The sequence below is a fragment of the Triturus cristatus genome, chromosome 3_2 (assembly GCF_964204655.1).
Source record: "Triturus cristatus chromosome 3_2, aTriCri1.1, whole genome shotgun sequence".
NCBI lineage: Eukaryota > Metazoa > Chordata > Amphibia > Caudata > Salamandridae > Triturus > Triturus cristatus.
The window spans coordinates 962,224,323-962,248,700 of NC_140584.1; the positions used below are offsets into that span (position 1 = coordinate 962,224,323).

The window sequence follows — 24,378 nt, forward strand, 5'->3', positions numbered from 1 at the left end:
ACCCATTCTAGTTCTCGACAGTGAAGAGTGCCGGAGCAGGAGAGGTGACACTGCAGCCAGCAGCACTCACAAGTCAACTCAGCCTAGCCGTGGTTCTGGTGGCTTTAGTGAACCAGCTTCTTCAAAAACAATGACTACCTCGTTTGCACTTATAAAGGCAACTTAGACATACTTGGTCAAAGGAAAATATGTTTTATGTCAAGAAAAATAATCAGCACGGTCACCTTTTTTAAATTTCAGTTTTTTTCATTACTGGGGTGACCAGGCCGCCAATACTTTCCCGAACAGTCCTAGTTTTTTACTGTCTGTCACAGTTTTCAGACTAGGGTGACTAAGGGAACCCAGAGTGAGGAAAGTTCACATGTTTCGGTGCAGGATTAGTTAAGAGCTCTTAACAGAAAGCTTTAAACAGATGACACGGTGTGTAAATGTTGCATTCAATTCCTTTCAGTGACTCACTGTGTTTTCTATGATACGGATCACTTTTGGTTAAGTCATTCTGTGCCCAATGGTCGATGGCACATTACAGTCTTACTTCTATATTTATGGAATGCACCTGTATTTGGTTTTCGAAATCCGGTGACCTTATCGACGACATTTTAGTCAAGAACAGATCAAGTACAGTAACTTGTTCATTGCAACCCAGCATGGGTGACAGACTTGCCACTAAGCAAAGGCCTCTACCACTGTCAACAGAATGAGTATCGTTTAGACAAGGAATATCAGTTACCCTAGCATTGGGAGTAAGAAAATGCTAAATGAAAATCATGAAATAACGGGCCAGTAAAAAAAAAAAACCAGCAGTTAATTCCTGGTTACAAATTCAACAGTGGTTTGTAAAAACTCCAAAGAGCATTCAATATTCTTCGAACTTGAGGGCGCTGCTGACAAAAGCATGCCAGTGTCAAGCCAGGCGGGTGGAGCCCTACAGAGCAGCTCTTCATCGGATCAACTGCATACCAGCCTACAAACCCTCAGGGTCCAGAGAGGTGACTACTGTGGATTAGTATCAGATCCACAACAGCCAATGGTTTTCTGTGCAGATCCAAACGAGTTGTGCAGAAGAGGAGCAGCGCTCCGCTTTGTGGAACAAACCTTACTTCACTTTTCTGTGCTAAATAATGCACAACTGAAGTTTAATTAAGAACCGTGCACCACTAAATTTACAAGAAGCCCTGGGAATTGTACATACTTCATATGCGAGAGGCTTTGGCAAAGGGCTGTGCGAGAAAAAGAAACTGCCAATGTTGCAGGCCAAGCCACGCTTTGCTCACATGCTGATCATACTGCGAATGCCCGTTGCCCTGCCTTAAAATCCAAAACATCCCAAAAATAACAGTCATGTACCCTACCCAGAACATGCAATACAGCGTTCGGAATGTACATGATGTATACACAAGGAATAGGACTTTACTCGTTAAATGTCTGTGCATTGCTGTCAACAGATGCTTACAAGGCATGCCGCAATTCTGTTCAAATGCACAGGTGGATTTTAGTAGCCGGCTTGTGATTTCATATCCTATGACCGTGACGCTGAGTTCCAGAATCACAAAACGAGCTGTCGAAATAGCGGATGTCTCCTGTGACTAGCTGGTACGTTGGCTCAGTGAGTTAACGCGGACAGCTGACATCAGCTGTTATTTGAAGGTTACAATTTCGATTTTAGTCCGGGCAAACTCTGCCTTCAATACTTCTGAGGCTAGTTAGTCGAGCACTATTACACTCGGTGATATTAACAACCATTATGTACAGCGCTTAGAAATTGTCGAACAAGGGTGTTATCGAGAAAAGGTATCTTACTCCACTAATGCCCACAAGGTAGATCTAAACTGCACTCCAAACGGTCTCCGTTTTATTACAGTAAATATGGTCGAAGTGAAAGAATCTAATTTGAATAATTTAGCCGAGCCACTAGTGAGCAAAAAAAAAAAAACCACAACTTTTATTTTCAATAAATAATTTTGAGAGAAAGCCTGTGGAGGAAGGGCGATCTTTTGAACGGTATGACGCCACCTGCCCACCACATCGCTAATTAGCTCTCCGCCGAGCGCTGACTGAAACGCTCTGCAGCGTGGAGTCTGCCTGCACGCGCGCTGACGGATGAGGGGCGTGACGAGGCCTTGAGAGCTTCCTGTGTTTTGCTGACCTGTAAAATCCAGGCACAACAATGGATGAGCTCGCTGGCAGGGTCAGACTTGGTCACAGAACATGGAAGTCGTGTCTGACCCCTAGGGGAAACGGTGAAACAACACCGCGCGCAAAGCCAAAGAGGCCGAACGGAAATGGAGGCGGGTTGGTTTCCCCCTTCGGCTTCCGGGTACAAGGAGTGTGAAAAAGAAAAGGGGTTGCACTTCTCCAGAGATAATCCTTGAAGGAGTTAAGGGATGGCGAATTGCGACACGCGTTTACATTGGGTAAATGGAGAGAGGCGTTAGCCCAAGCAGAGCACAAGACTCAAAGCCAAACGGTGCATATTGGCATGTCACATTATGGAAAATGCAGGAGGTGGTCCAAAATATTAACAAAAGCTGCTTTACAAACATCCTGTGCTAGTGGAATAAAATAGTAACGTTCAGAGATGACTGGGCGTGTATACACGCACACCTCCACTTTCCAAATACCCCACTGAGGAGCAATGCAGGCATGCCATTTTTACAGGTTTAAAAAGGAGAAGCTTTAATACTTCGAAGAAAGTACGCAAATCCTTTCTCTTGGGACAGAGACGTTCCTTGTATGCTCTGTAGACCGTACACCCCTACCTCGGATTCACCAATCTGCCAATACCTCAGCACGCACAGAGCTCACGCACGTCCGCTGGAGGTTTTTTCGTGTCACGACTGAGACAGAGCATGGCTCTGTGGTTAAGAATGGTACAGTATGTGCACCCACCTTGCCGAGCGTGACAACCGCAGGGCACAAGTCCTAAACAAGGAGATCAGGTGAGGGAGCAACGCCGGGACACCACCGCCTTTCTCCGAGGCAGAGAAGAACTGCCTCGGAGAAACGCAGCCTCGGTTTCGGATTCGGGGGCGTGTTTCTTTTTCTCTCCTCTTGCCATTGGCTGGAGGAGAGAAAAACACGCCCTGCGAAAAGCAACGAAAAAAACACGCCCCCCGATCCGAAAAGGACGGGGCTTCAACGGAGTGACTGGACCTCTTCTCCAGTGGCTGGCCAGCATTTAAGAGGCCAGCCAATGGAGAACAGGAGAGAAGAGGGGCGGGTGCAAGCCCCTCTTCTCAAAGTCACTCAAAGTCATTAAATCTCGGAGCGAGACTGCGCAAGCGCAGCCTTCGCAGCCGAGACCTAAAAACTGAGTCTGATGCGAGTTGGGAGCCAGCTATAGATGGACTTGAATTTTTGAATCTTATCAAGAAAAGTAAGAAAACACCAAAGTGAGCATCTCTTGTATGCGAAGTGGATAGAAAAACCAATTTTATGCGTCTAAACATGTTAAAGAGATTGGAGCTCTATGAGCCTTAGTTTGTAAAGATGTCACAAATGTAATGGCCACTGGAACAATTCCAGTTGACCATTTTAGCCCACTGATTCGAATTCTATATGAAAACCCATCAGCTGAAGAGAAACTCTCTAGAACAAGTCCTTAAAATAATGCCATGTACATACTAGTACAGAAGCAATGGCTATTTACACCTTTACAGCCGTATACATACAGAACATGATATTTATTTTAGGAACGTCAGGCATATCACAAAAGCATTTAGCTAGCTTTCTGGAAGTCAACGCGTCTGAAATACCTCAAAATATAGCCCTTCAGAACACTTAAACAAGACCACATTGAAAGGAATGAATATCTGTAAAATAAAATAATGCAAAACCTCAACTGTTATGGGTTAAAGTTACATCTGTGTTGATCTCTATGGATCAAAGTTAATGTAAGGAAAACTGAGTACCCTGGGTATATTACTATGACTAGTCTCGCTTGATTTGACACAATTATTTCAGAATAAACCCCACATCTCAATACAAGCAATATTATTGGTGAACTAGGCAATTAAGTGGCTGAATAGCTTTGGTTGCAGGCTGTCTGTGAGAAGATATTGACATACAGCTGGACTGTAGTCTTGACACATTACCGCTTTCACATTTTGTATTAAGGCTAAATCATAGTTTGATTTACTTTATGCCTTCTGTCCATTAAGTGTCCCCTGCAAAACAGAAGAATAGTTCTGGCATTACTTTTCATAACATCATTTTATTAACGAGAGGGAAAGAGCAGTGCCTTGAGCTGGTTGTGGGCCAGCAACCCACTCTGTTGCAGAGCTCAACCGGTTTCAGATATTCGGTGTGCCAGACCCTGGCCAGCCTTGGCTCTCCTGTCTCTGGTTGCCCCATTGCATACTGATGGTTGACTGTATTTAGAATTGCAGAAACAAAGGAGCCGCCAATATTCAGCAGTGGTATTTTGTTTCATTTGTCCTATGCTGGATACTTGCAGATATGTTCCTCATTTGAAGTGCTAGAAAACCAAATGCCGTCGGAGAAACCTGTATCACAATTCAAAGAATATATGGCCAATTGTCTGAGCCTATTCTGCCCTTTAAGTTTTTTTGTTTTGTCATGTTTTATTGCTTGGAGCTACAAATGCCGTTTACCTCCTGCTTACCTACGATTAAGAAAAGGTAACAATAGTCACGAAGGTCATTACAACAATCTTTGATTGGCTTGAGCGTTCAAGGCGCACTCCTAGGACAGAAATGGACATATTGTATGTAATGTTGTGCTAGCATGCCTTATGAGATCAGTGCTGTTTTTCCCCAGGACGTGTAAATCAAATTTATTGAGATGTTTTTGATGTCAGCTGTTTTCTGGAGCCAGGCTAGTTCAGGGCCCTGTAGCTCTATTCTTGGAAGCCCTTTACTCATGTGTAAGAACAATTTTTTGCCCGCGCATGCCAAGGGGGTGTTAGCTGATGGATATTGTGATTGCTCTTTTGTTGCTCTCTGAACCTCTTTAATGGGTTGCCTTTTTCCCTTCCATTTTTTAGCTTGTGGGTGGGGTGGCAGGCGCGATAACAAGTTTCATGAGGCAGGGGGAGGAGATACCATGTTCGATCACAAGATCAGGCTCTGCTAACCGGGATGCAAATTGGTGTATGAGAAATATTTGAATGAGTTCCTCAGGAACGTACCGTCTAATGTGGTGACTCTAATAAAGTTCTGCAGTCACTAAATTTGCTAGGTGGCTTTCTTTAATCATGCAAATATTCATAGCCCTATCATAAAATGTCACACATGATTTTTCTGCTTCAAAGTGAATGTAGCTTCTTTCCGGTTTGCAGTACACCCCTTAATATGCAACTATTCAGTCCTAGCCTTTTGTATGAAGGGTGTAGGAAATTCATATCTTTACATTGCTAATCTATTGATCGTTGAAGATCACCTCGCCCATTATAATGGAGTCATACTTATCAGAAACTTGTCAACTGCTTTGCGATCTTCCATAAGAAACATCACCCTTCAAAGGCTGTAGAGTTGGATGCAACACCTGAATACAAATGGGACGTTCCTGACAGCTGTTTAAAGAATTTTATAGTGTGCGACAACTGTATATGGGATTCTGTGGCGCAAAGAGGACCAAAGCAATGAAGAAACATGGTGTTTTTATTGTTTTAATCACAGCTTGCTTGGAGGGAGCCCCCAGAGGCCATCCGGGCTCATTTGACTAGATATCCGGCTTCACGGGCTTGAGTGGAACATTTTGGACCTTCAGCGTCTCACTTGGGCAACACTTTTGCTGCCAAGTTCCCGAAGTTGCTGTGGTCGCACGTGACGACCGGACTGCATACTTGAAAGGTTTCTGGATCCATTTGATCATCTGAGGATATTTTTCAGATGAGTCCCCTGCGGGGATAGTCTCAATAAAAAAAAACATCGGGTAGCTAATTATATTATTGAGATTGGAGTTTTTCATTAAATGTTCTAGCAAATGGATCTTTTATCTGTTATTTATTTACCATTGTATATACCGGAAAGGAAACTCGACAGGGTAGAAGAGAGCTATGCATAGTAGCAGGCGACAATAAATATAATGTAATGATAAAGGTGTATAGTATAAAGCACAATTAACTTAAAAATGCAGTGCAAACTTGTTTGATGGGTGAAAAGCAGGATCATACGTGTATATATTTGGTTATGTTATGTCCCCTGAAGTAGAAGCATTTTCTATTAAATCAGAGTCCTGGCTATCCATGGTTTAAAAAATATTGCTCGAACTAAGGTGCATGAAAGTGAAACCTAAGATCTGTTTTCACTTTATCATAGCAAAATCTCTGTTGCAGGCTAGGAATGGGTATGACGAAAATGGCAGCACCAAAAATTAATTTAAATTTTATAGTAAATTGTTGGTCTGTTTAGAGTTAAAAATATCTTGCAATATATTTATAAAAGCTTGTTAGACGTGTTGATTGTAGGCATTTGGGTGATTTTTAAGTTATGCTTGCATAAATTTCAATATGGTATGAAGTGTGAGATGCTGCTAGGCTGGTGTTTATCTTTGTGTGTCTTTCACGAGAATGACTGTCTGGGAATGTGACATTAAACATGTCCTACAGAGCAATGCCTATGTATTGGGGCGTGAGAGCGTTGCCCCCCTGTTTCTGGTACCGGCGTTAAGTATAAAATGTATAGGTTTTCACTTGCTGCTGTGCTCAGTTTCAGCCCCTGGTGCCGCTCTGTGAGTCGCTTAATGGACTGCAGGCTAAGCAGAGAAGTGGACATGTCTTGAATTTGAAGTGCATATGTCAGGTTGGGCAGGTGCCTCTCTGTGTCCAACCTGACATGCTCACTTGAGGCCTCTTCCTACCTGCGCAGGTTAGTGAGCCACAGAACAACTACTCCAGCCCCCTGGTCTCCTAAGGAGCACATAGCTCGCCTGCCCCTGCCAGTCCAGGTGCTACTCTTTACTTGCACAAATAGCAAGGGAGCGGGGTCTGGATTGGCTAAAGAGCAGGAGGAGGGGGACATGCATAGGCATTTAGTCCCCACACATATGAAGCAGTGCAGTAGTGGGAGGTTGACAGAGCATGGCCAATCACTGTATGGCTTCATTTTAAAGTCATGCAGTGATTGCCCATTTTCCATCTGTACCCCCTCTTTTCCCTTTGTGCCTAGCCTAGCGCCAGAGTGTAAGTGAGACATGAGTGTGTTTGCTCCTGCTGTCTGCATCTGAGGTAGCACAGGCCTGTAAACTTGGAGCGGAGGCCTCCCTTTTCAAGACGTCTGCTCTGAATCCAGTCCCGCTGGCCATCAGTATATTTCCAAGGTACCAGACATTGATTTGTCACTCATAAATGCATTAAAATTAAATCCGGTGTGCTTCTCAAAATACCGGGAAGATGCGAGGCAGTTCATTTTTTTTTCTTTTCCAATGCAGTCAGTTTTGCTTCTCTTGAAGATCTCGGTAGGATCGGAGCGGGCACACCTTTGTTGCACACTGTCTTGGATTCCAGTTTCCACTCTCCCCCGACATTTCATAATTGCATCAGAACCTTGGACATTAATCTACTAGGCGCACACTTATTTCCCCCAAAAACACCATGATTGCTCCTCTTCGTGGGCAATGAAATGCCGATAAAGCTGGCACTATCTACTTATCGGCGTTTCAATGCCCACAACGTCCAGCTATCATGATTATTTCAGGAAAAAAGTGTGTGCATGAGTAATTACCATTTAATGCTGCCTGGTGCAAATATAAAAGTACAGGGGAAAGTGGAAGCTATAAACCAACACTGTAAGCAAGCAATGCATTCTTTAGTAAAGTCACACCTCGCCTCTCTCATGTTAAAGAAACAAAATCGTAAACCCATCCTGCGTGCCGCTTAACTAGGAAATGCTTCCATTGTTGGTTTCCAGCTTCCATTCCTCCAGTATTTTATATTTACATTACAGCATTGGGTGTTGATCTACCTGGCGCAAACTTATTTTCCAAAATTAATCTACTGCTACTCGCAGTGGACAATGAAACACCGGTAATGGCAGTATTTTACAAACCGTCGTTTCATTACCGATGACTGGCGACCATTATGATTTATTTCAGTAAAACAGTGTGTGCGTTAGTAAATCAAGGACGGTCCAAGGCTACAAGATGCAAATATACAATAAATACATTTGGACCAGGTATGTCGCTGCTTGGGCATATTAATTTCCTCTGGCTTTGTGCCCATAAAAAAAACCTCTGCTCCTTTGGGCCATCTAGCTTCCCACGCTTTTCCCACGAGTTGTGGATGTAGCATTTCTGCTTACAGAAATGCTGTAGGCACAAAGGGAGCCTGGTCCCTTTTGCATCCAATTCTATTGTGACTGCTGGGAACTTCAAGAAATGAATACCTTCTAACAGTCACAGAATTTAGAGCTTGGAAGACTGCTAGCTCCACAAGGATAGTTGCAGCAGGCATGGTCGTACCTGGACAGAAAATAAGCCACGGCCCGGATACTTGAATTACAGTGGACCCATTACTGAATTATTAGCTAAAAAAGAAACGGGGGGAGAGGCAACGTTTTCAAATCGAGGCAGTATTTTGCTAGGTAGGGGAGAGTAAATGCATGTGTGCTTGCTGCAGGCAATGTTTCTCTTAATACCAGGGAAATCAACAGTAAAAACTGGCCTGCTGGACCTTATGGGGCAGTTTTTAATGTGTTTAAACATTTAAGACTACATGGTCACAATTGTTTTTCTTGCTTACTTAAAGTTGCTTTAAAATGCACCATTTGCCACTCCTTCTTTCAAAAATTTCTCATGGGAAAGACTGCCTACCCCACCCCAAACCCACCTAACGTTAGTCGGGCTCCCTCACAATAAATGTAAATGTAATGACCACAAATGGACTTAATTCATGATTTAATACCTTTTAAAAGCTAAATTTAAATTATAACTGTCGCTTTTCCTTGAAGCAACCCGGAAGAAGCTTTTTGAACTTGCAAGAGCATTTTCAGAGAAGACCAAGATGAGAAAGTCGAAAAGAAAGCACTTGTTGAAGCATCAGGTGTATCCTTTGAATAAACGTGCTTAAAGTTGAGCCCTGTACATTTAATTACCAAACATGTGTCCTACTGTAAGTGACAAACACTTTGTTTCCGCAGAGAATCCCCATGAGATGTCGATCACACGGTCTTTTTATTATATGAAATAAGTATTTTAATCAAACTAGCGTGTTTTCTCCAAAACACATTTCTGCCTTCTTGCTTCCCTTTAGATGAAGAGGAATTTCTGAAACAAGGAAGAATTGCCCTCTGTTCCACCAAAGCCACAATCAGTTTACATGAAACGTTTTCAGTTCCCGGTGAGGCGACAATGTGCACTCAAGGCAGTTTCACTGCCGGGAGGGCCTGCATATCCCTGTGCAGGTACCAGAACAATTTGGCAGCGAGCAACAGAGGCCCACAGACTTCTTCAGATGCAAGTTCCTCCATCTGAAGAGGGACCTTTTGCAATGCAAACATATTTTTTGATGATGAAGTGGAACTACAAACGTTCAGCTTAAGCACTCACCAGCAACAGCCAGGAAAAGCTTGGGCCGATTACAAATGGCTTGTTATATTGCGATCCATACACGAAGACATGTTTGTGATGGGATCGCAAATATAAGTTGTGATGCACATTATTGCACCCAGTAATAACTGAATGTGAAAAAGTTTAAACCTTTTATTAAATTTCGGCAGGTCAAACCTGCATTTAAAAGGGGAAGAGGCTCCAAAAGCACCAAAATCCACATTTTCTCAAAAAAGTCAGAATAGACGTTAAATATATAGAACTCAATAAATTCTGAACACTTCTGTATTAAATAGTATTGTGTGAAGTCCGTTGTTTTAATAACCTGTCGGTATGCTGCATATATAGTCATTTTTCTGCTGCAGAATTTCATTTTACCACCATCAAAAATGGTTATTACCATTATTTAGCTGTTTTGGGGCTAGTTGGAGGTCTACGATTTAAGACTACAATGGGGATTTCTCATTTTCCATGATTGAACTACCCAAGTCTGTTCTTTTATTTTTATTTCCTAATGTTGAGATTTGTTTTACATCATCTCTGCTTTAAAAGGAAGTCCGAAGAGAAGTAAAATGCAACTTTTGATTGTTCTTAAGTAATTGTCTTCATGTAGACACTGACTGAATTGAAAACTATCTCTAACTATTTTTAGGCTGGGTTTAGCTATTGATTGTAGTTATCCTGACTACCAATTCTTTTATAAATTATCTTTTTCAGCAGAATTAGTGGCCGCCCGTGTGACTTTATGCACAGATTGTGAAAAACGAATCCATTCTCCTGACTACACCCAATCCCATTTCTTTTGTCAGTAAATTAAATAGCCTACTTCGATCCTTTTCCTTGTGTGCAAAAGTGTGATTATGCCTTTTTGTGCAGTTAGAAAGCTACATTTCAGAAAAATTTTGTCTAGTCAAACATATTTTTTTTTTAATACCTAGGGAATTACAACCTTCTTCTGTTACTCTTACAGTGAAAACGCCGGATAGAAGCGGGTTTAGTTAATGACCTCAGAAAAGCTGCAAGAAAGCGGGTTGCTTGGAATGGATGTACTTGCAGCGAGGCATGCAAGCACTTTGGACTTGATTCACAAAGGAATTCCGAAATGTGCACTCCTAGGTGTACTTCTACTTATGGGCGACAGTTTATACATTTCTGGAATGTTCAGTGGTTGCCAGAACTGCTCCTAGGAACCTGCAACAGTCCGTTTCCCCAGAGAACTGCTAGACCTTTTTTGAGAATTCCTGATAGTGCTCATATGACAGCTCTTCCGTATGCAAAAATATCACGCATGAATGCAACTGCATTTCAATTTTTTTTTTAGTGAACTTCTTTTCTCATGGGAAATTCCTTCAACAAAGACCCACCAATTTTGAGTTTGTTCTCTTTTGCCTTGCTTCCCTTTAAACTAATTTACTTCGATCGATCCTTGATATGAGTAAATCCCATATTTACAAAATAAGAATTATTATTGGGTGTTCCCAAACAATCGGAACATTCCCAAGCTGGAACACCTAATCCATGCCTCTCAGAAAAAGTATGTGTGAGCAACTCTATGCAGATGTAAAGCCGAATTTCATGAATAGCAAAAGTGAGTTTACGATCGTAAAAAAAAAGTTATTTGCACATATTAATATAACTAATGCACAACTAGCTTTATGACTTTGGTCTCTACTACATGTAAACTGACTTCATATATTTTCAAGTGCTGGCTGAAAGATGTCCTTGGAGGCTGTATTGCTATTAGCTTTCTGTGCGAGGCCAAGAGTATGAACGATGTACTTAGTCTGGATAAACGTAAATGCAGCGCTAATGTACTACGGTGCACTTTGTCTGGATAAATGTAAATGCAGCATAAATGTACTGCTAATTTTCTCTTCTCCCAAACACAATGTGCAGTTCTTTATTTTTTTTTTTTTTTTACACTTTCCGATATAAAGAAATTCTACCTTAATAGCGGTGTTTAGACTTGGAACAGGTGCATCAACAGCAAACCTCTTGGACGATGCAGAAGGGCCCTCGTGTGGTATGTACTCTTCACTTGGATACCATTTATTATTTTCTTTTTTGATATATTTACACTAGATCCCGTTAATGTTCTAGTGTTTAATGCAGCTTATACTGAGATCTGCGTATACATTTCACAATATGTTCCTAGTTCATGCCATTATGAATGTAAATACTAACCGATTGAAGGAAAAACTGCTCTACTTCGTAATTCTTTAGATATGTGGTAGTAGTGTGTTGAAGCATCAGTTCATGGCAACACTAATAGTATTGTGCTAACTCGAGTTAAATCAGTAGAAATGTTATGCCTTCGGTCCATCCCTACAGAGCAAATGCACGTATGAACTTCTGGTGTCTCAGAGGAAAAGGGACATGAAATACATAGTGTCAATCTTCAGCAGAAATGGCAATCTGTTCTACTTTTGTGTGTCAAGCGTAAACCGAGATATTAATAGCACATTGTAATCTTAACGTGAGTCTAATGAATATATGGCCAGATGTACTATTTATTGGTAGCACAATATTGGTTGCACCAATATTTTTGCGACTAGTAAATATTGTTACGAACCGAGCTATGTACTATTAGGTCAGTTCGTAAAAACCGAATCTGATTGAGTTTCAATGCAACCTACCTAACAAACATGAACTGAATGTTCCCAAATTGTGACGCAGCATCATTGTCCACAAGGGTTAGCAGGCCACCATGTCTCCGATTTTCAATAAAGTAAACTTTTCTAAATGCAACTTGTTTCCCTTATAGGCGATTGAGCTGCGTTTAATTCAAATATATAATATTGGAATGTTTCTGTTGCATTCAAAATGAATATTGGCTGTTTGTTATACACAATGACAGCTTTTAATTCTCAAGATCGACTAGAAGATGCCACCATCATTCGAGGTTCACTAGCCAATAACTGAATCCATATACTTTTGATTGATGCCTTCGGAGTTAAGAATACATTTTCTCGCTGATGCTTGTATTTTCTCTGACAAAGCAGGTGTTACTTGCATAGACTTAGATCTAAGCCTAACCATTTCATTTATTCGATTCAAGTTTTTGTAATGTGTACATTAAATAAAATTTTATTATACTTGTGTTAATCAAATAGGAAAAAGTGATTTGGTTTTGGCAGAAGTTTAAATCTGAGACTAAGATTCAAAGAGAAAATGTTACATGAGGACATCCTTTCTTGCCTTAAGGAACTCTGGTTAAATGTGACAATTGAACCAAGGTTCAACAAAAAATCTTTCGATACTAAGGGTGTCTGTAGCAATGTAGCCTTTTGGCCTGAAGCTTCCTTGTCAAATAAATTTTACATTGACGACTGGATCTCCTGAGGTGCAACTTCAAAAAGATAAATTAGAGCAAATTCAGTGTTTAAGAGTGTAAAAAAAGTGATAAGATAAATGATAAGATACCAGAGGTGCCATTGCTCAGTGAAGTGATAAGATATAGCGGCATATTCAGGCATAACTTGGTAAATAGTTAAATTATGTCTGCTGGTTGAACTTCTTGTGAATAAGGCAATTCGCTGTGTACATATGCACCATCGGGTTTCCAAAAGAGTTACTTGTTTGTGTTAATCAATCAAAAAGTGCTTTTGGCTCCCACCTTTATGTTGCAATAGAGGTGACTCGCACGCAAATATTTTCAATGTATTTCTCTCCCGTTTCAAAAACTGAAACTGTTTTGGAGATTGCAGTGACCTTTATAAACCTGGTCTGTGATGTTTCAGATGAAGATCTCCAGTCACGGAAGCAACAGCTACTAGAAGAGGAGGAGATGCAGAAAGAAGGACAGTGCAAGTATGTATATTTTCTCTGATCTCATTTCATGATGTTGCCTTTCTTTTCAAATCAGTCCACTCCATTAGGAAGACTTTTTTCTTCTGTATAATAAGAATTTGTGCAGCTCTGGACCATAAAAGAACCTAGTGCCTGCCAACCATTACCAAGCAGTGCTCCTTGTGTGATACACTATAGGTGCCTCTCCTGCTCTTGTTCTCAGCCCCTCTCCTCTCTTACCTCCGTGCCCCTGGCTCCCTCAACTTCCCCACCACCTTTGGGCTAGAAACTGGGCACATTCTACAGGACTCCTTTCTGCTACTTGGGAGGTGAGCATCTGCTCAGCACTGCAGGGGCATGCAGTTGTTTGTTCCAAAGTGTGAGTGGGTCCTGTGACAATTTCTGCTACCCTCTGTGTTGTGTCAGCGAATAGTCATGATCTTGTATCGACAAGGAGATGCGGCGTGTTAGAGCGTTTATATGAGTGTGCAGATGCATATTTTACCCCTAAAAAATGTTGAGTTGAAGGGACGTTATTGTTATGACTCAAAACCTGAAGACCACTTATATCTGCCACCTTTGGTGAGCTATGCAAACATAATGCAGCTGGAGTGCTCTGCTTATGACCTTACATATAGTGTCTCGGAGGATACCACAAAAGACATAATCAGTAACCTCAATAGGGACACCAGCTATCACTTCACCCTTCATATCACCATGAATGAATGAATATTTTTTGTCTGATTAATAAAAATCATAATGATATTTTGCATTACACATGACACAAATTACGAACGTGAGTATATAAAATAACTCCCTTAAACATGAGTTCATTTATCATAAACAATCAAAAACAGAGTCCATAAATAATCCCATCTGCCTAAAATAGGGAACACAGATTTTCATAAAAATCCCTATTCAAAGACATTCAGATACATTAAAATGATTGCCACTGGCAACATACCTTGCGACTTGAAGTGCCATATGCATGATCAGTCGATGTTAAGACCACTATTATATTGCATTGTTTCACCTTAAAATTATTGCCACCAACAGAAAACCTTACTATCTTTAAGGCGCCACATACTGGATAATGTGAACACTACAGGATACTTTTTTATTATAGACAATATTTCAGAATGCTGCATGCTAAAGAACAAATAGTCTAATTAGTCTTTGTTCAATATCAACTCAAAATGGCATTTTACAATACACAACATAAAACAATAATCAATGTGATAAACAAGAGCAATAACTGCATTCAAGCTGCTGATGAAAACATCCTTTCCAAGATGGTCAAAATCTTTATCAACTGACAAATTAGAGAAACTGGAACACCAGATAAACGAGATAAAATGAGAGCCTGTTGAACGGATCTCACCCCAATATCAAGAAAGAATGGTTTAAAAAATGTACGGCTGATTTGTACAGATACAAACGATGTGCAATACAGTTTCTTCCAAAATCCTACACAATCTATTCTCACTGGTTGACCATTGCTGAATCCATTTTGGCGCGCCGTCTTTAGAAGGATACCTGCCAAGTCATATTTTTAAATACTTATCTCTCATATTGGAGGAAAATAAAGTTGTCAAATAAGGCTGAATTCCCATAGTCTGATGTGAATTAATAACCATCCAAGCATGCTTATTTGCAGATAAGCCCTATTTAGTAAATGAATTCACCATTAATATCATCCCCATTGATACTGCTGACTGTGCTCAGTGCACTTCCTCCCCAGAATACACTAGGGTGAAACTTTGCAGAACCCAGGAGTCATAAAGAGCAGCAATTGGACTCCGATACAACCTGAGCTGAGTGTGAAAAGGTGCCGACTTCTGCTTTAGCCAGTGGGCAAGTCTTGATACAAGGCCTTCTCAAAGGCCAGGGTCCTTGCATAATACTTGTAGCCCAAAGTTCATTTGGTGCATCTTTCAGCTATGTCCACATTGCTGTGAATGCACAGCCTGTCATGTGGCCATGCCAAGCAACTAATGGTCCCAGCCTATAGCCAGTACTGAACCTGCACCAGTTGTCCGTGTTTGTGCTCCATGGGCAGCTGGCTTGGCATTCTCACTTATAAAGAGCTTCCTAAGGGAATTTCAGGGGAAAAAATCAACTTTTGGGACCTGTTGGTTCTCCCCTAGTCACAAATCTTAACCTATTTGCTAATGAGAATTAATTTTGTCAGACAGGGGCAGTGTTGGGTGCAGTTTGAAGCAAAGTGTACCAAATCAACTTGTATTTGGGACACGGCTTGGCCCTGTTCATTGTACCTACTGGTGTATTGGGTTAGGATATGTTTTATACTGGAAACTACATGAAACCTTTCTCATCATCGAGACCAAAATGTAAATAATATCAAAATACTGTAGACTCTTTAACTAAATGTATGTTTATGAGATTTATAAAACGCTCAACTACTCATGGGTGTCTCGGCGCTGAGGACAGCCAGCTTATACCATATACCGAAGGGACTTATTGATTAAACAACCAGGTTTTTGTCATTTTCCTGAAAGTTAGTAAAGACTGGCACAATCTGATCTTTAATGGAAGCGAGTTCCAAAGTGTAGCAGTGGCGCCAATAAAACGCTTATCGCCCCATGAAGCAGTTTTGGTGCGTGGAACTCTAAGCAAAAATGCAGTGGATGAGCGAAGTGCTGGAATATAAGTTGCTAGCTCTCGGATTAGAAACTGAGGTCCAGTTTTACGGGAAGCCTTGTAGGCAATGCACAAGGCCTTGAACTTTATGCGATACTTCACAGGGAGCCAGTGATACTTCTGGATGACGTGGGAGATTGGCTTGTACTTGGGGGTTCCTGGCGGCTGCGTTCTGGATTGATTGTAGTTTATGAATGATCTTGTTTTGGGCATTCACAAGAAGCCCATTACAGTAGTCAATGGTAGAAATGACTAGTGTACTAACCAGAGTTTTTCCTGCAGTCAAAGGGAGAAAAGGTAAGATCTTTTTTATCATACGTAGTTTGTAAAATGAAGCTGAAACCACCGAGTTGGCATGAGGCACAAAAGTCAGTCAGTCATCGTATATGACGCCTAATTTCCTAACCCTACTGGGAGTGGAGGGGGACCCAGTAAAGAAGGCCACCAAGAGGACAGACAGGGGATAGCTTGCCGAATGTCATAACCTCTGTTTTATCAGAGTTCAACTTAAGGCAATTGCTGGTCATCCAACTACTGATGGCCAGCATGCCTCTTTGAAAATTGGCCGCTACCTCTTCCCCATCATTATGTATAGTCAACACTAACTGCGTATCGTCGGCATACGATGTAAGGCCCATCCCGTGTCCTTTAATCACTCTGGCTAAATCTGACACATAGATGTTAAAAAGTGTCAGGCTTAGGGATGAACCTTGCAGAACACCACACGGGAGGGCCAGTTGGGCAGACTGAAAGGTACCAAAATTTACCGACTGAGTGGGGTTGGTGAGGAAAGAGGTCAAAAGTGCTCTTGCTTTTTGCTGGATACCCATTTTAGTGACACGGTCGATCAAGATGGTATGATCGACCGTGTCAAAAGCTGCTGAGAGATCCAGCAGTACAAGAGCAGCCGTACCCATGTTGGCTGTGTGAAAAATGTATTTACTGTTCTTTTGGGAGTGGAGGGTGGACGCACAAGTCCCTCCTGTGAGTGTCTCTAGCATGCCTCTCCCCAACCCTCCAATCCTCGTGTCCACAATACAAGTTTTCACAACAATTGCCTCCAACCCCTATAACTTTTCATGTCCTTCAATACATGTACATTAAACCTGCAAAGATCAAACTGGCATTTCATGCACGTGTCTAACAGCTTCAAAGTTATTAGCAAAAATAAAAAGGTTATGTTTGCAAAGTAAGTTTTAGTCACATCTAATTGTGCCTCTTTAATGTTTATCTGTCTTCACTAGAAACTTTACTAAACAGATGTCATGGTCTTCCACTAAGGCAATGTACTAAACTATAATACAAATTTCCTAAAACATCCTCAGAGTAGTGATTTTATATAGTGTGTGCAAGGGCAGAATGAGCATATAGCGTGTTACAAACTGGAAGGACACAGGCATACAATCGAATAAAGGTATGAGTAAGCAGCACCAATCTGAATTGCAATATTTATAGTATTAGGAGGAAAGAAATCTCTCACGAAAATACTGAAAAAACCTGAAGTAATTATTGGTGTGCCTCATGAGTTGTAAATCACATGCTGTGCATTCTTCTGTCATTTTGGGGGTACATGTTGTAATATAGCAGCACAGTACACATCTTCACGGAGAAGATTTTCTTGTAAAGCTGAGTGTCATCACCATATTGATGATATGGTAGAGTTTCTTATTGAAGCTCTCATGGATGCAAAACATAAATGAAAAATAAACCAGGATAATATTGAGGAAAGGAGCCTTGTTGAAATGGAAGGCTCCTAATAATTTGACTAGCTGGACTTTGTTTAAAGAGATAAGTGAACCAAGTCAGTACATTTTTCCCAGAGCCCATGAAGCTTTTTAGGGATTCTGAATCATTACATGGTTGACTCTTTACAAAGGTGCATAGGGATCTAGCCAAATGATAAGTAGGATTCATCTTTATTCAATAGGCTTAATGTGTCATCAGTGATTTTCAGAATGACTGTCACTATATTGCAGCCTGTTCTGAAACCCAACTGGAAGATATCTAGAAAGTTGTTAATGTTTTTTGTTAATGACAGAGTTCTCAATAACTTAAACTAAGAACAGTTGACTTGGTATTGGTCAGTTGTTGACATACAGTAGAAGCCGTGTTTTTTGTTTTATTATATATGAGGGGACTTGTGTCTAATTTTGAGGCACTTGGGGAAGATTCCTTGATTAAGAGCTAGATTAAATGAATCCTCCCCACTGGGGCAATGTGGGGCAATAGTTTTTTGTCTAGAGAAGCAGGGGAAGAGTCGGCCAAAATGTTGAAGGATTTGAAATTAACAGTCCTATTTTTGAGTTTAACCTTGAAGCGTTTTTTGAAACCGTAATCTCTTGCCTGGCAAAGTGAAGGGGGATGGGAGGCAGGCAAGGGAGTGGTTATTGGAACAGTAATCCAGAGAGTTTTCAGTGGTATTCATTTTAAAGTCTGAAAAAGACGGGTAAAAGGTTTAGTAGCAGATAAGTGTAGGAAGGTGGAGTATTATGTAGTGATGCTGGTTTGGCTTCACCATGCAGTACTTTCACAATACCCTAAAGATGGTCCTTGGATTCACAATAATAGCTCAGTCCTAGTAGAGTGGAAAAGAGCAGTCAGGCTTTACTAGAGGAACAAATGTGAAGCATTTCAGAGTACCAACATGGGTGATAAGTAATTGGCACAACTTGAAAGAAATCTGACACCAATTTATAACGATAAAGCAGGTTTTCATATAAATTAATACACCAAAACAAAGTCCAGTGTAGCCAGAGTTATGGATTTTAGAAACAAAATTAAATCAGTGCTAAACAGTATTGCGAAACATTATCATTGCGGTCAACGGGAGAAATCACTAGTGACAATCGGTCACTTGCAGGTCGAGTTGCGTGGAACCCAAGGACAGTAAAGGTGATGTGGGTCCCACGACCAAGTCATGAGTCAGTTCAATTTTACCTGGCTCGAGAAGTCCAGGTACAAAGGGCCAGATGTAGGTGGCTAAATACCGGTCGGTACCCCCGAAATTCGGTAGATTTCAGGGTTACTGACCGATATTTAGCCATTCCTAATGTAGGTGATGATTCGGTAAATACCGAATCGGTATTTACCGAATCTGTATTTACCGAATAGGTAAATGCAATGTAGAAAGCACATAAGAGTGCTTATATGCTTTAAGAATCCGTTAATTACCACCAACTTCAAGTTGGTGGTAATTAACGAATTCCTTTAAAAATTAACTTTAGAATTCTTTTTTTAAGTGCCATGTGGCTCACATCCATGCCCTTAGGGCATGCATGTGCGCCACATGTGCACACAGGCACATTTCAGGGGTGCAACAGGGTGTCCTTTGGACACCCTGGCACCCTTGAAATACCTCCCGGTATTACCGATTCGGTAATACCGAATCGCTAATACCGAATCGCTAATACAGAATGGCTTTAGATTCATTCCTATGGGCTTCCAAGCCCATAGGAATGAATGGGTAGGTATTCCTTATTGCCGAATCGGTATTACCGATTCGGTAATGAGGAATATTAAGGAATCGATATTTTTTACCGATTCATTACCTAAATAAGAAATACCGATTTCTTCATACCGAATCGGTAAAATTCGGTATTAAGAATTCGGTATTTGTGGATTACCTACATCTGGCCCATAGTTCTCCTGCCTATCCTTGGTGCTGACATAGGAGCCGCGGAGAGCTTGTGTTGCCACTTACTGTGCTGGTGGGGAACCGGTTGCAAAAAGGTGACTACAAAGCCACTGCTGACAAAAGATAAAGATTTTAAAAGGTTCCCTCAAGATGCCGTGTTGAGTAAAGGTGTTGGTTGCCGGACTGGTGACCAACAAGCTTTGGCAGCAGTAAGGTCAGCAGAAAGTTATTTCGATGTCCAGAGGTCCTGGGGAAAAGGTAGTTGTCTGAAACTTGCTGGAGGTCAGGACTATGTGGTCGAGCCATGTGTGCTGTAGATGCACATGCTTTGCATAAGTCCGGCATCTAGTGTTGGGCTCAGATAAATGCATGTTTTTGTCGGAAAATAAGTTTTTTTCGAGTCACAAGGCTGTGTGAATCCTCCTTTTGGGAATGCTGCGCATGGTCATAAACGCCATCTTCAGATAGTCTTTTTCCGCCGACTGGTTCAGTTGTAGTGTCTCGCGCTCCGGTTTGAGTCTCCTTTTCTCCGTCGACGGTATTGTCTTGATCGTTATCGTATATCTCTCATACTTTCAAAAAAAAATTTGGGATTGATTTACGCACAGAAATAAGTGCATTGCTATCATGACCTGGCTGTCGCATAGCTTAGTTTTACAATTAACATCATTCACAGCAGAGTAGTTTTCTCAGGCTTGAGTTATCTGACTGTTACATCTTAAAACGCTTGTGAAGAGTGCTAGTAATCAACTAAACTTTAACTTATATTTACGATACATTAATTTGACTCGGGCACGTCCACAGCATGTGTATTAAGTCCGCTTCTGCCAATTTGCATCTAGGGCAGTGATGTGCCGTCTCTGGGTACATTCTCTGTAATCGGTGAGGTAAGCTCTGTGTAGTACCATATATTGGATAAACTTAAATTTTGTGTTGCGGGACGTATGTTGTGAGTGTTCTAGGATATCCTTCCATTCCCTGTGTGTGAGCTCTCTACCCGCATCAATTTCCCACTGAGCCCGCAGGGCGTCAAGAGGCAGCTGGGCATGAGTCCGTATACTTGGGTATAACCATTTGACAAGGTGACTGCCCTGCCCCATGTAATATAAGGTTTTCAACTAATTTGTGTGTTTTGGGTTCTTCCCGGTTTGGGGACCAGTGCTTTTTAACATACTGGAGAAGAGCAGCGTGCACCATATATAGAGTATTTGGTGCGCTCGTTTCCCGTACAAAGATTTCATGATCCACCAGGGCCCCCATTGAAAAGTGCCCCCACTGTCTCCACCCCCGCTTCCAGCCAGGGTTTGAGTTTGTATGTCGTTAGCCTGCCGCTCAGCAGAGGGTTGCCCAGTAATCGAATATTATCCGCATAGGGACTACAGCTAGTGGTATATTTTAGAGCTTTCTTCCAACACGTCAGAGCAGTTTGTAGTAAAGGCGGTAGTGTCGAAAGGGGTCTACTGTGAGGTAGCAACAGGGTTTGCAGTGAGCCCTGTTCTATATGTGTCATGTTGTAACCAATCTCTTGGAGGTTACGCCCCGCAGTCCAGTAGGTCAGCCACTGTAGCTGGCTCGCATAGTAGTAAGCTCTGAAATCCGGTGCGCTCAGGCTGCCCTCACTTGTGCCAATTTGTAATTTCTTGAGGCTAATTCTGTGTCGGTCCGAGCCCCAAATCAGGTCTGACCGTATTATGTCTAGGGTATTAAAAGTGGGCGGGGTACTATAATCTGTAAGTTAGCGAAGTAATGAAGTCTTGGAAGTACCACCATCTTTGACACCGACACTCGCCCCATCACTGAGAGCGGCAGCGTGGTCCAGAAAGCCACCTGTGAACGTATTCCCCTTATAGCCTTATTGAGGTTTCCCTCCAGAATGTCTGTGTGAGCGATAAATGTTAATACCCAGGTATTTAAACGTGTGGTGTGCCACAGGCAGAGACAGTGCCCCGAAACAGTCTATCAGGGCTTGGTTAATTGCGGAAGAAGAAAGCGTTTGATTTCACTTCCTTAATGGCCAGCCCAGAGATTCTTCCCTATCTGGCAAAGATCTCCGGTATCTGGTCCAACCCATCCACTAAGTCCCTAGCGTACATGATGACATATGCAGAGACCAGGTGCATGGATGTGCCAATCGGTAGTAGATGTTTGTCGCAGTCGGAGAGCCAACGGTTCCAGCGCCAGTACGAATAGTAATGGGGACAGGGGGCAGCCCTGCCATGTGCCTCTATGTACATGATATTCTCGTGAGATGTGCTTCCCAGTCCTAGCCCTGGCCGTTGGGGTATTGTACAGTAGACTTACCCACTTTAGGTAGGCGGGGGCAGTCCAAACTTTTGAATGGCCCTGAATATATAATCCCAGGACAGCGTATCAAATGCCTTTCTCATGTCTAGTGCTATGTAGCGTATATCTCTCATACTTAAACTTTCGTAGCAGGTATTCAACTTGTTTCCTCGGCCTATAGGCCACGCCTGGCCAGGCAGCACTTCTCATTTTCCAACGAGATCAAGAATGACCTTCTAATGGCATGCACTCCCTTCCATTTCTGTCCTAAGTGCCACTCCAAATACCCTCACACAGACCAGCATCCCGTTTGCAACTTATGTCTCTCCACCGAACATCGAGAAGACACCTGTAAAGCCTGTAAGTCTTTCCGGTCTAAAAAGACTCTTTGAGGTCAAAGAGCTAGACGGCAAGAAATGCAGTGCAAGCAAATGGACAATGTCCCCAACATCTTCGGTCGGCAAGATAAGGAAGAAGAGGCTTCAGCGACACAGGAGGAATCTCTTTCCATTCATGACTGATTCCGAGTCTCAGTCAAAAGAAGACTTGGCCACCCTTCAGCCAGCACAGCAACAATATACTGTGAGTCCTTCTACCCCTGCTCCAAAAACCAAATCCTTGGCTTCCACTGAAAAAACTGGTCACGGGTCGCCACTGCACACAAGCTATGGCATGCGCCAAAAACATGACTCGGAAGCCTCGCCCTTCAGCTCGTTTCCGAAAGTTTGGCTATGGCAGGGACCTCTATATCCCTTCCATCCAAGACCAGAACACCTCACTCTTCAGTCTGTGCACTGAAAAAAAGGGTTTGTATTTCGGAATTGAACCTTCCTCCATCAAAGAAGAAGCTTCCACCACCGAAAGGCTAAAATTTGAGTCCAAAATCACCACCAGAGCCAATTCTCGAGTACTTTCTTCAAAAGTTCGATCCGAAACAGGAAACACTTCAAATCCAGCCTGGAACAAATAAAATTATAGTACAGCCACCAAAACCCCATGCTCCTAAGAAGCAGTTGAGTTTTTAGGAGGCTTTGGACATTCCTGTTCAACTGCTAAAGAAGAGAAGGGATGCTGCAACTAGTTCATTGCACATTCCCATTTCTAATTCACCTGTACAACAATCAACACCTTCACCACCCACTCCACCACATCACTCACCAAAATTATTTGAGTCAGGTAACATGTCTCCTCAATCAACTGTAGAGGATGATCAGGACATCCTAGATGACACACAGCCAGGCGATCCGTGGGAGGATTGTAATATTAACCCTCATGCTGACACTGAGTCAAATGTATATCTTAGCCGTCCATCACCACCTGATGATGTATCAGCTTATCAGGATCTCATAGCTAGAGCAGCCACCTTTCATGAGGTACCTTTAACCTTTATATAAGGACTCAATAGAGCAGGATTTCCTCTGAGACTTTGTCTACTGCACAAAGAGGGGCATAATATTTACCACTTCTAAAGAGTATAACACTTTAAGCAGGTGAAATTTTTAAACAACCTGTCAAAGCAAGAATAATAACTCCTCGCATTGATAAGAAATACAAGCCACCACCATCAGACCCCATTTTTATAAGAGGTCAATTAACCCCTGACTCTTTAGTGGTATCCAGTGCTAGGAAAAGAACCAAACAACTGCAGAAGCTCCACCACCAGAAAAGGAGTCCAAACTTATGGATGCTTCCGGTAGAAGAGTTGTGGCACAAGCAGCTAGTCATTGACGTATAGCCAATAGTCTGGCGTTAATAACAAGATATGACAGGGCCCACTGGGACAAAAAGGAGGGGCTTCTCCAACACCTACCAAAGGAGCACAGAAAAAGGTCAATAGATTGTCAATGAAGGCAAACCTATCACCAACCATTTCATTAAGTGTGCTTTAATGCTGCCGACACTGCTGCTAGAAGTATAAATACCAGTGTCCTAATAAGAAGACATGCATGGTTAAGGGTATCCAGTTTCAAACTTGAGGTACAGCAACCCATATTACATCTCTCATTTGATGAGGAACATCTCGTCGACCCTCAAGTGGACACAGCCCTTGAGAAAATGAAAAACGACACAGTGGTATTAAAATCAATGAGTGCTCTACAAACTAACACCTATAGAGGTTCCTTTCTTGGGCCCAGTTACAAAAAGGAAGCAAGGACTGCTTCCACAGATACCTCTGGTTCACAATATAAAACTCTGGGACAAACCTCAACAACCAAAACCTTTTACAGAGGTTCTTACAGAGGTAACAATTTTTAAGGAAAAGGCGGAGGAAACCATACCTGTTCCTCAAATACCAATACTAAACGATGACTCCTTTGCCTTTCCCCCACAACACCAGATACCGGTTGGAGGTCTTCAACAAATTGGAATTAAATTACAACACACCAATGGGTCTTGGACATTAGCCAACATGGTTATAGTCTGGAACTTAAAACAACTCCTCCCAGTATTCCACCTCGCAAACACAACCTATCCATGCCTTATCAAATACTTCTGCAACAAGA

General features: G+C 41.9%; 1 protein-coding gene across 3 annotated transcripts in view; it reads left to right on the top strand.

Moving 5' to 3' along the window:
• Window positions 1-24,378, top strand: part of CUEDC1 (CUE domain containing 1) — a 535,352-nt gene that overhangs the window by 471,921 nt on the left and 39,053 nt on the right. For all 3 annotated transcript variants that reach the window (XM_085649520.1, XM_085649521.1, XM_085649522.1), the window contains 3 exons: window positions 8,910-9,003; window positions 11,472-11,530; window positions 13,248-13,317. In XM_085649520.1, the coding sequence (XP_085505646.1) occupies window positions 8,910-9,003; window positions 11,472-11,530; window positions 13,248-13,317 (223 nt within the window). The remainder of the gene's footprint in view (window positions 1-8,909; window positions 9,004-11,471; window positions 11,531-13,247; window positions 13,318-24,378) is intronic.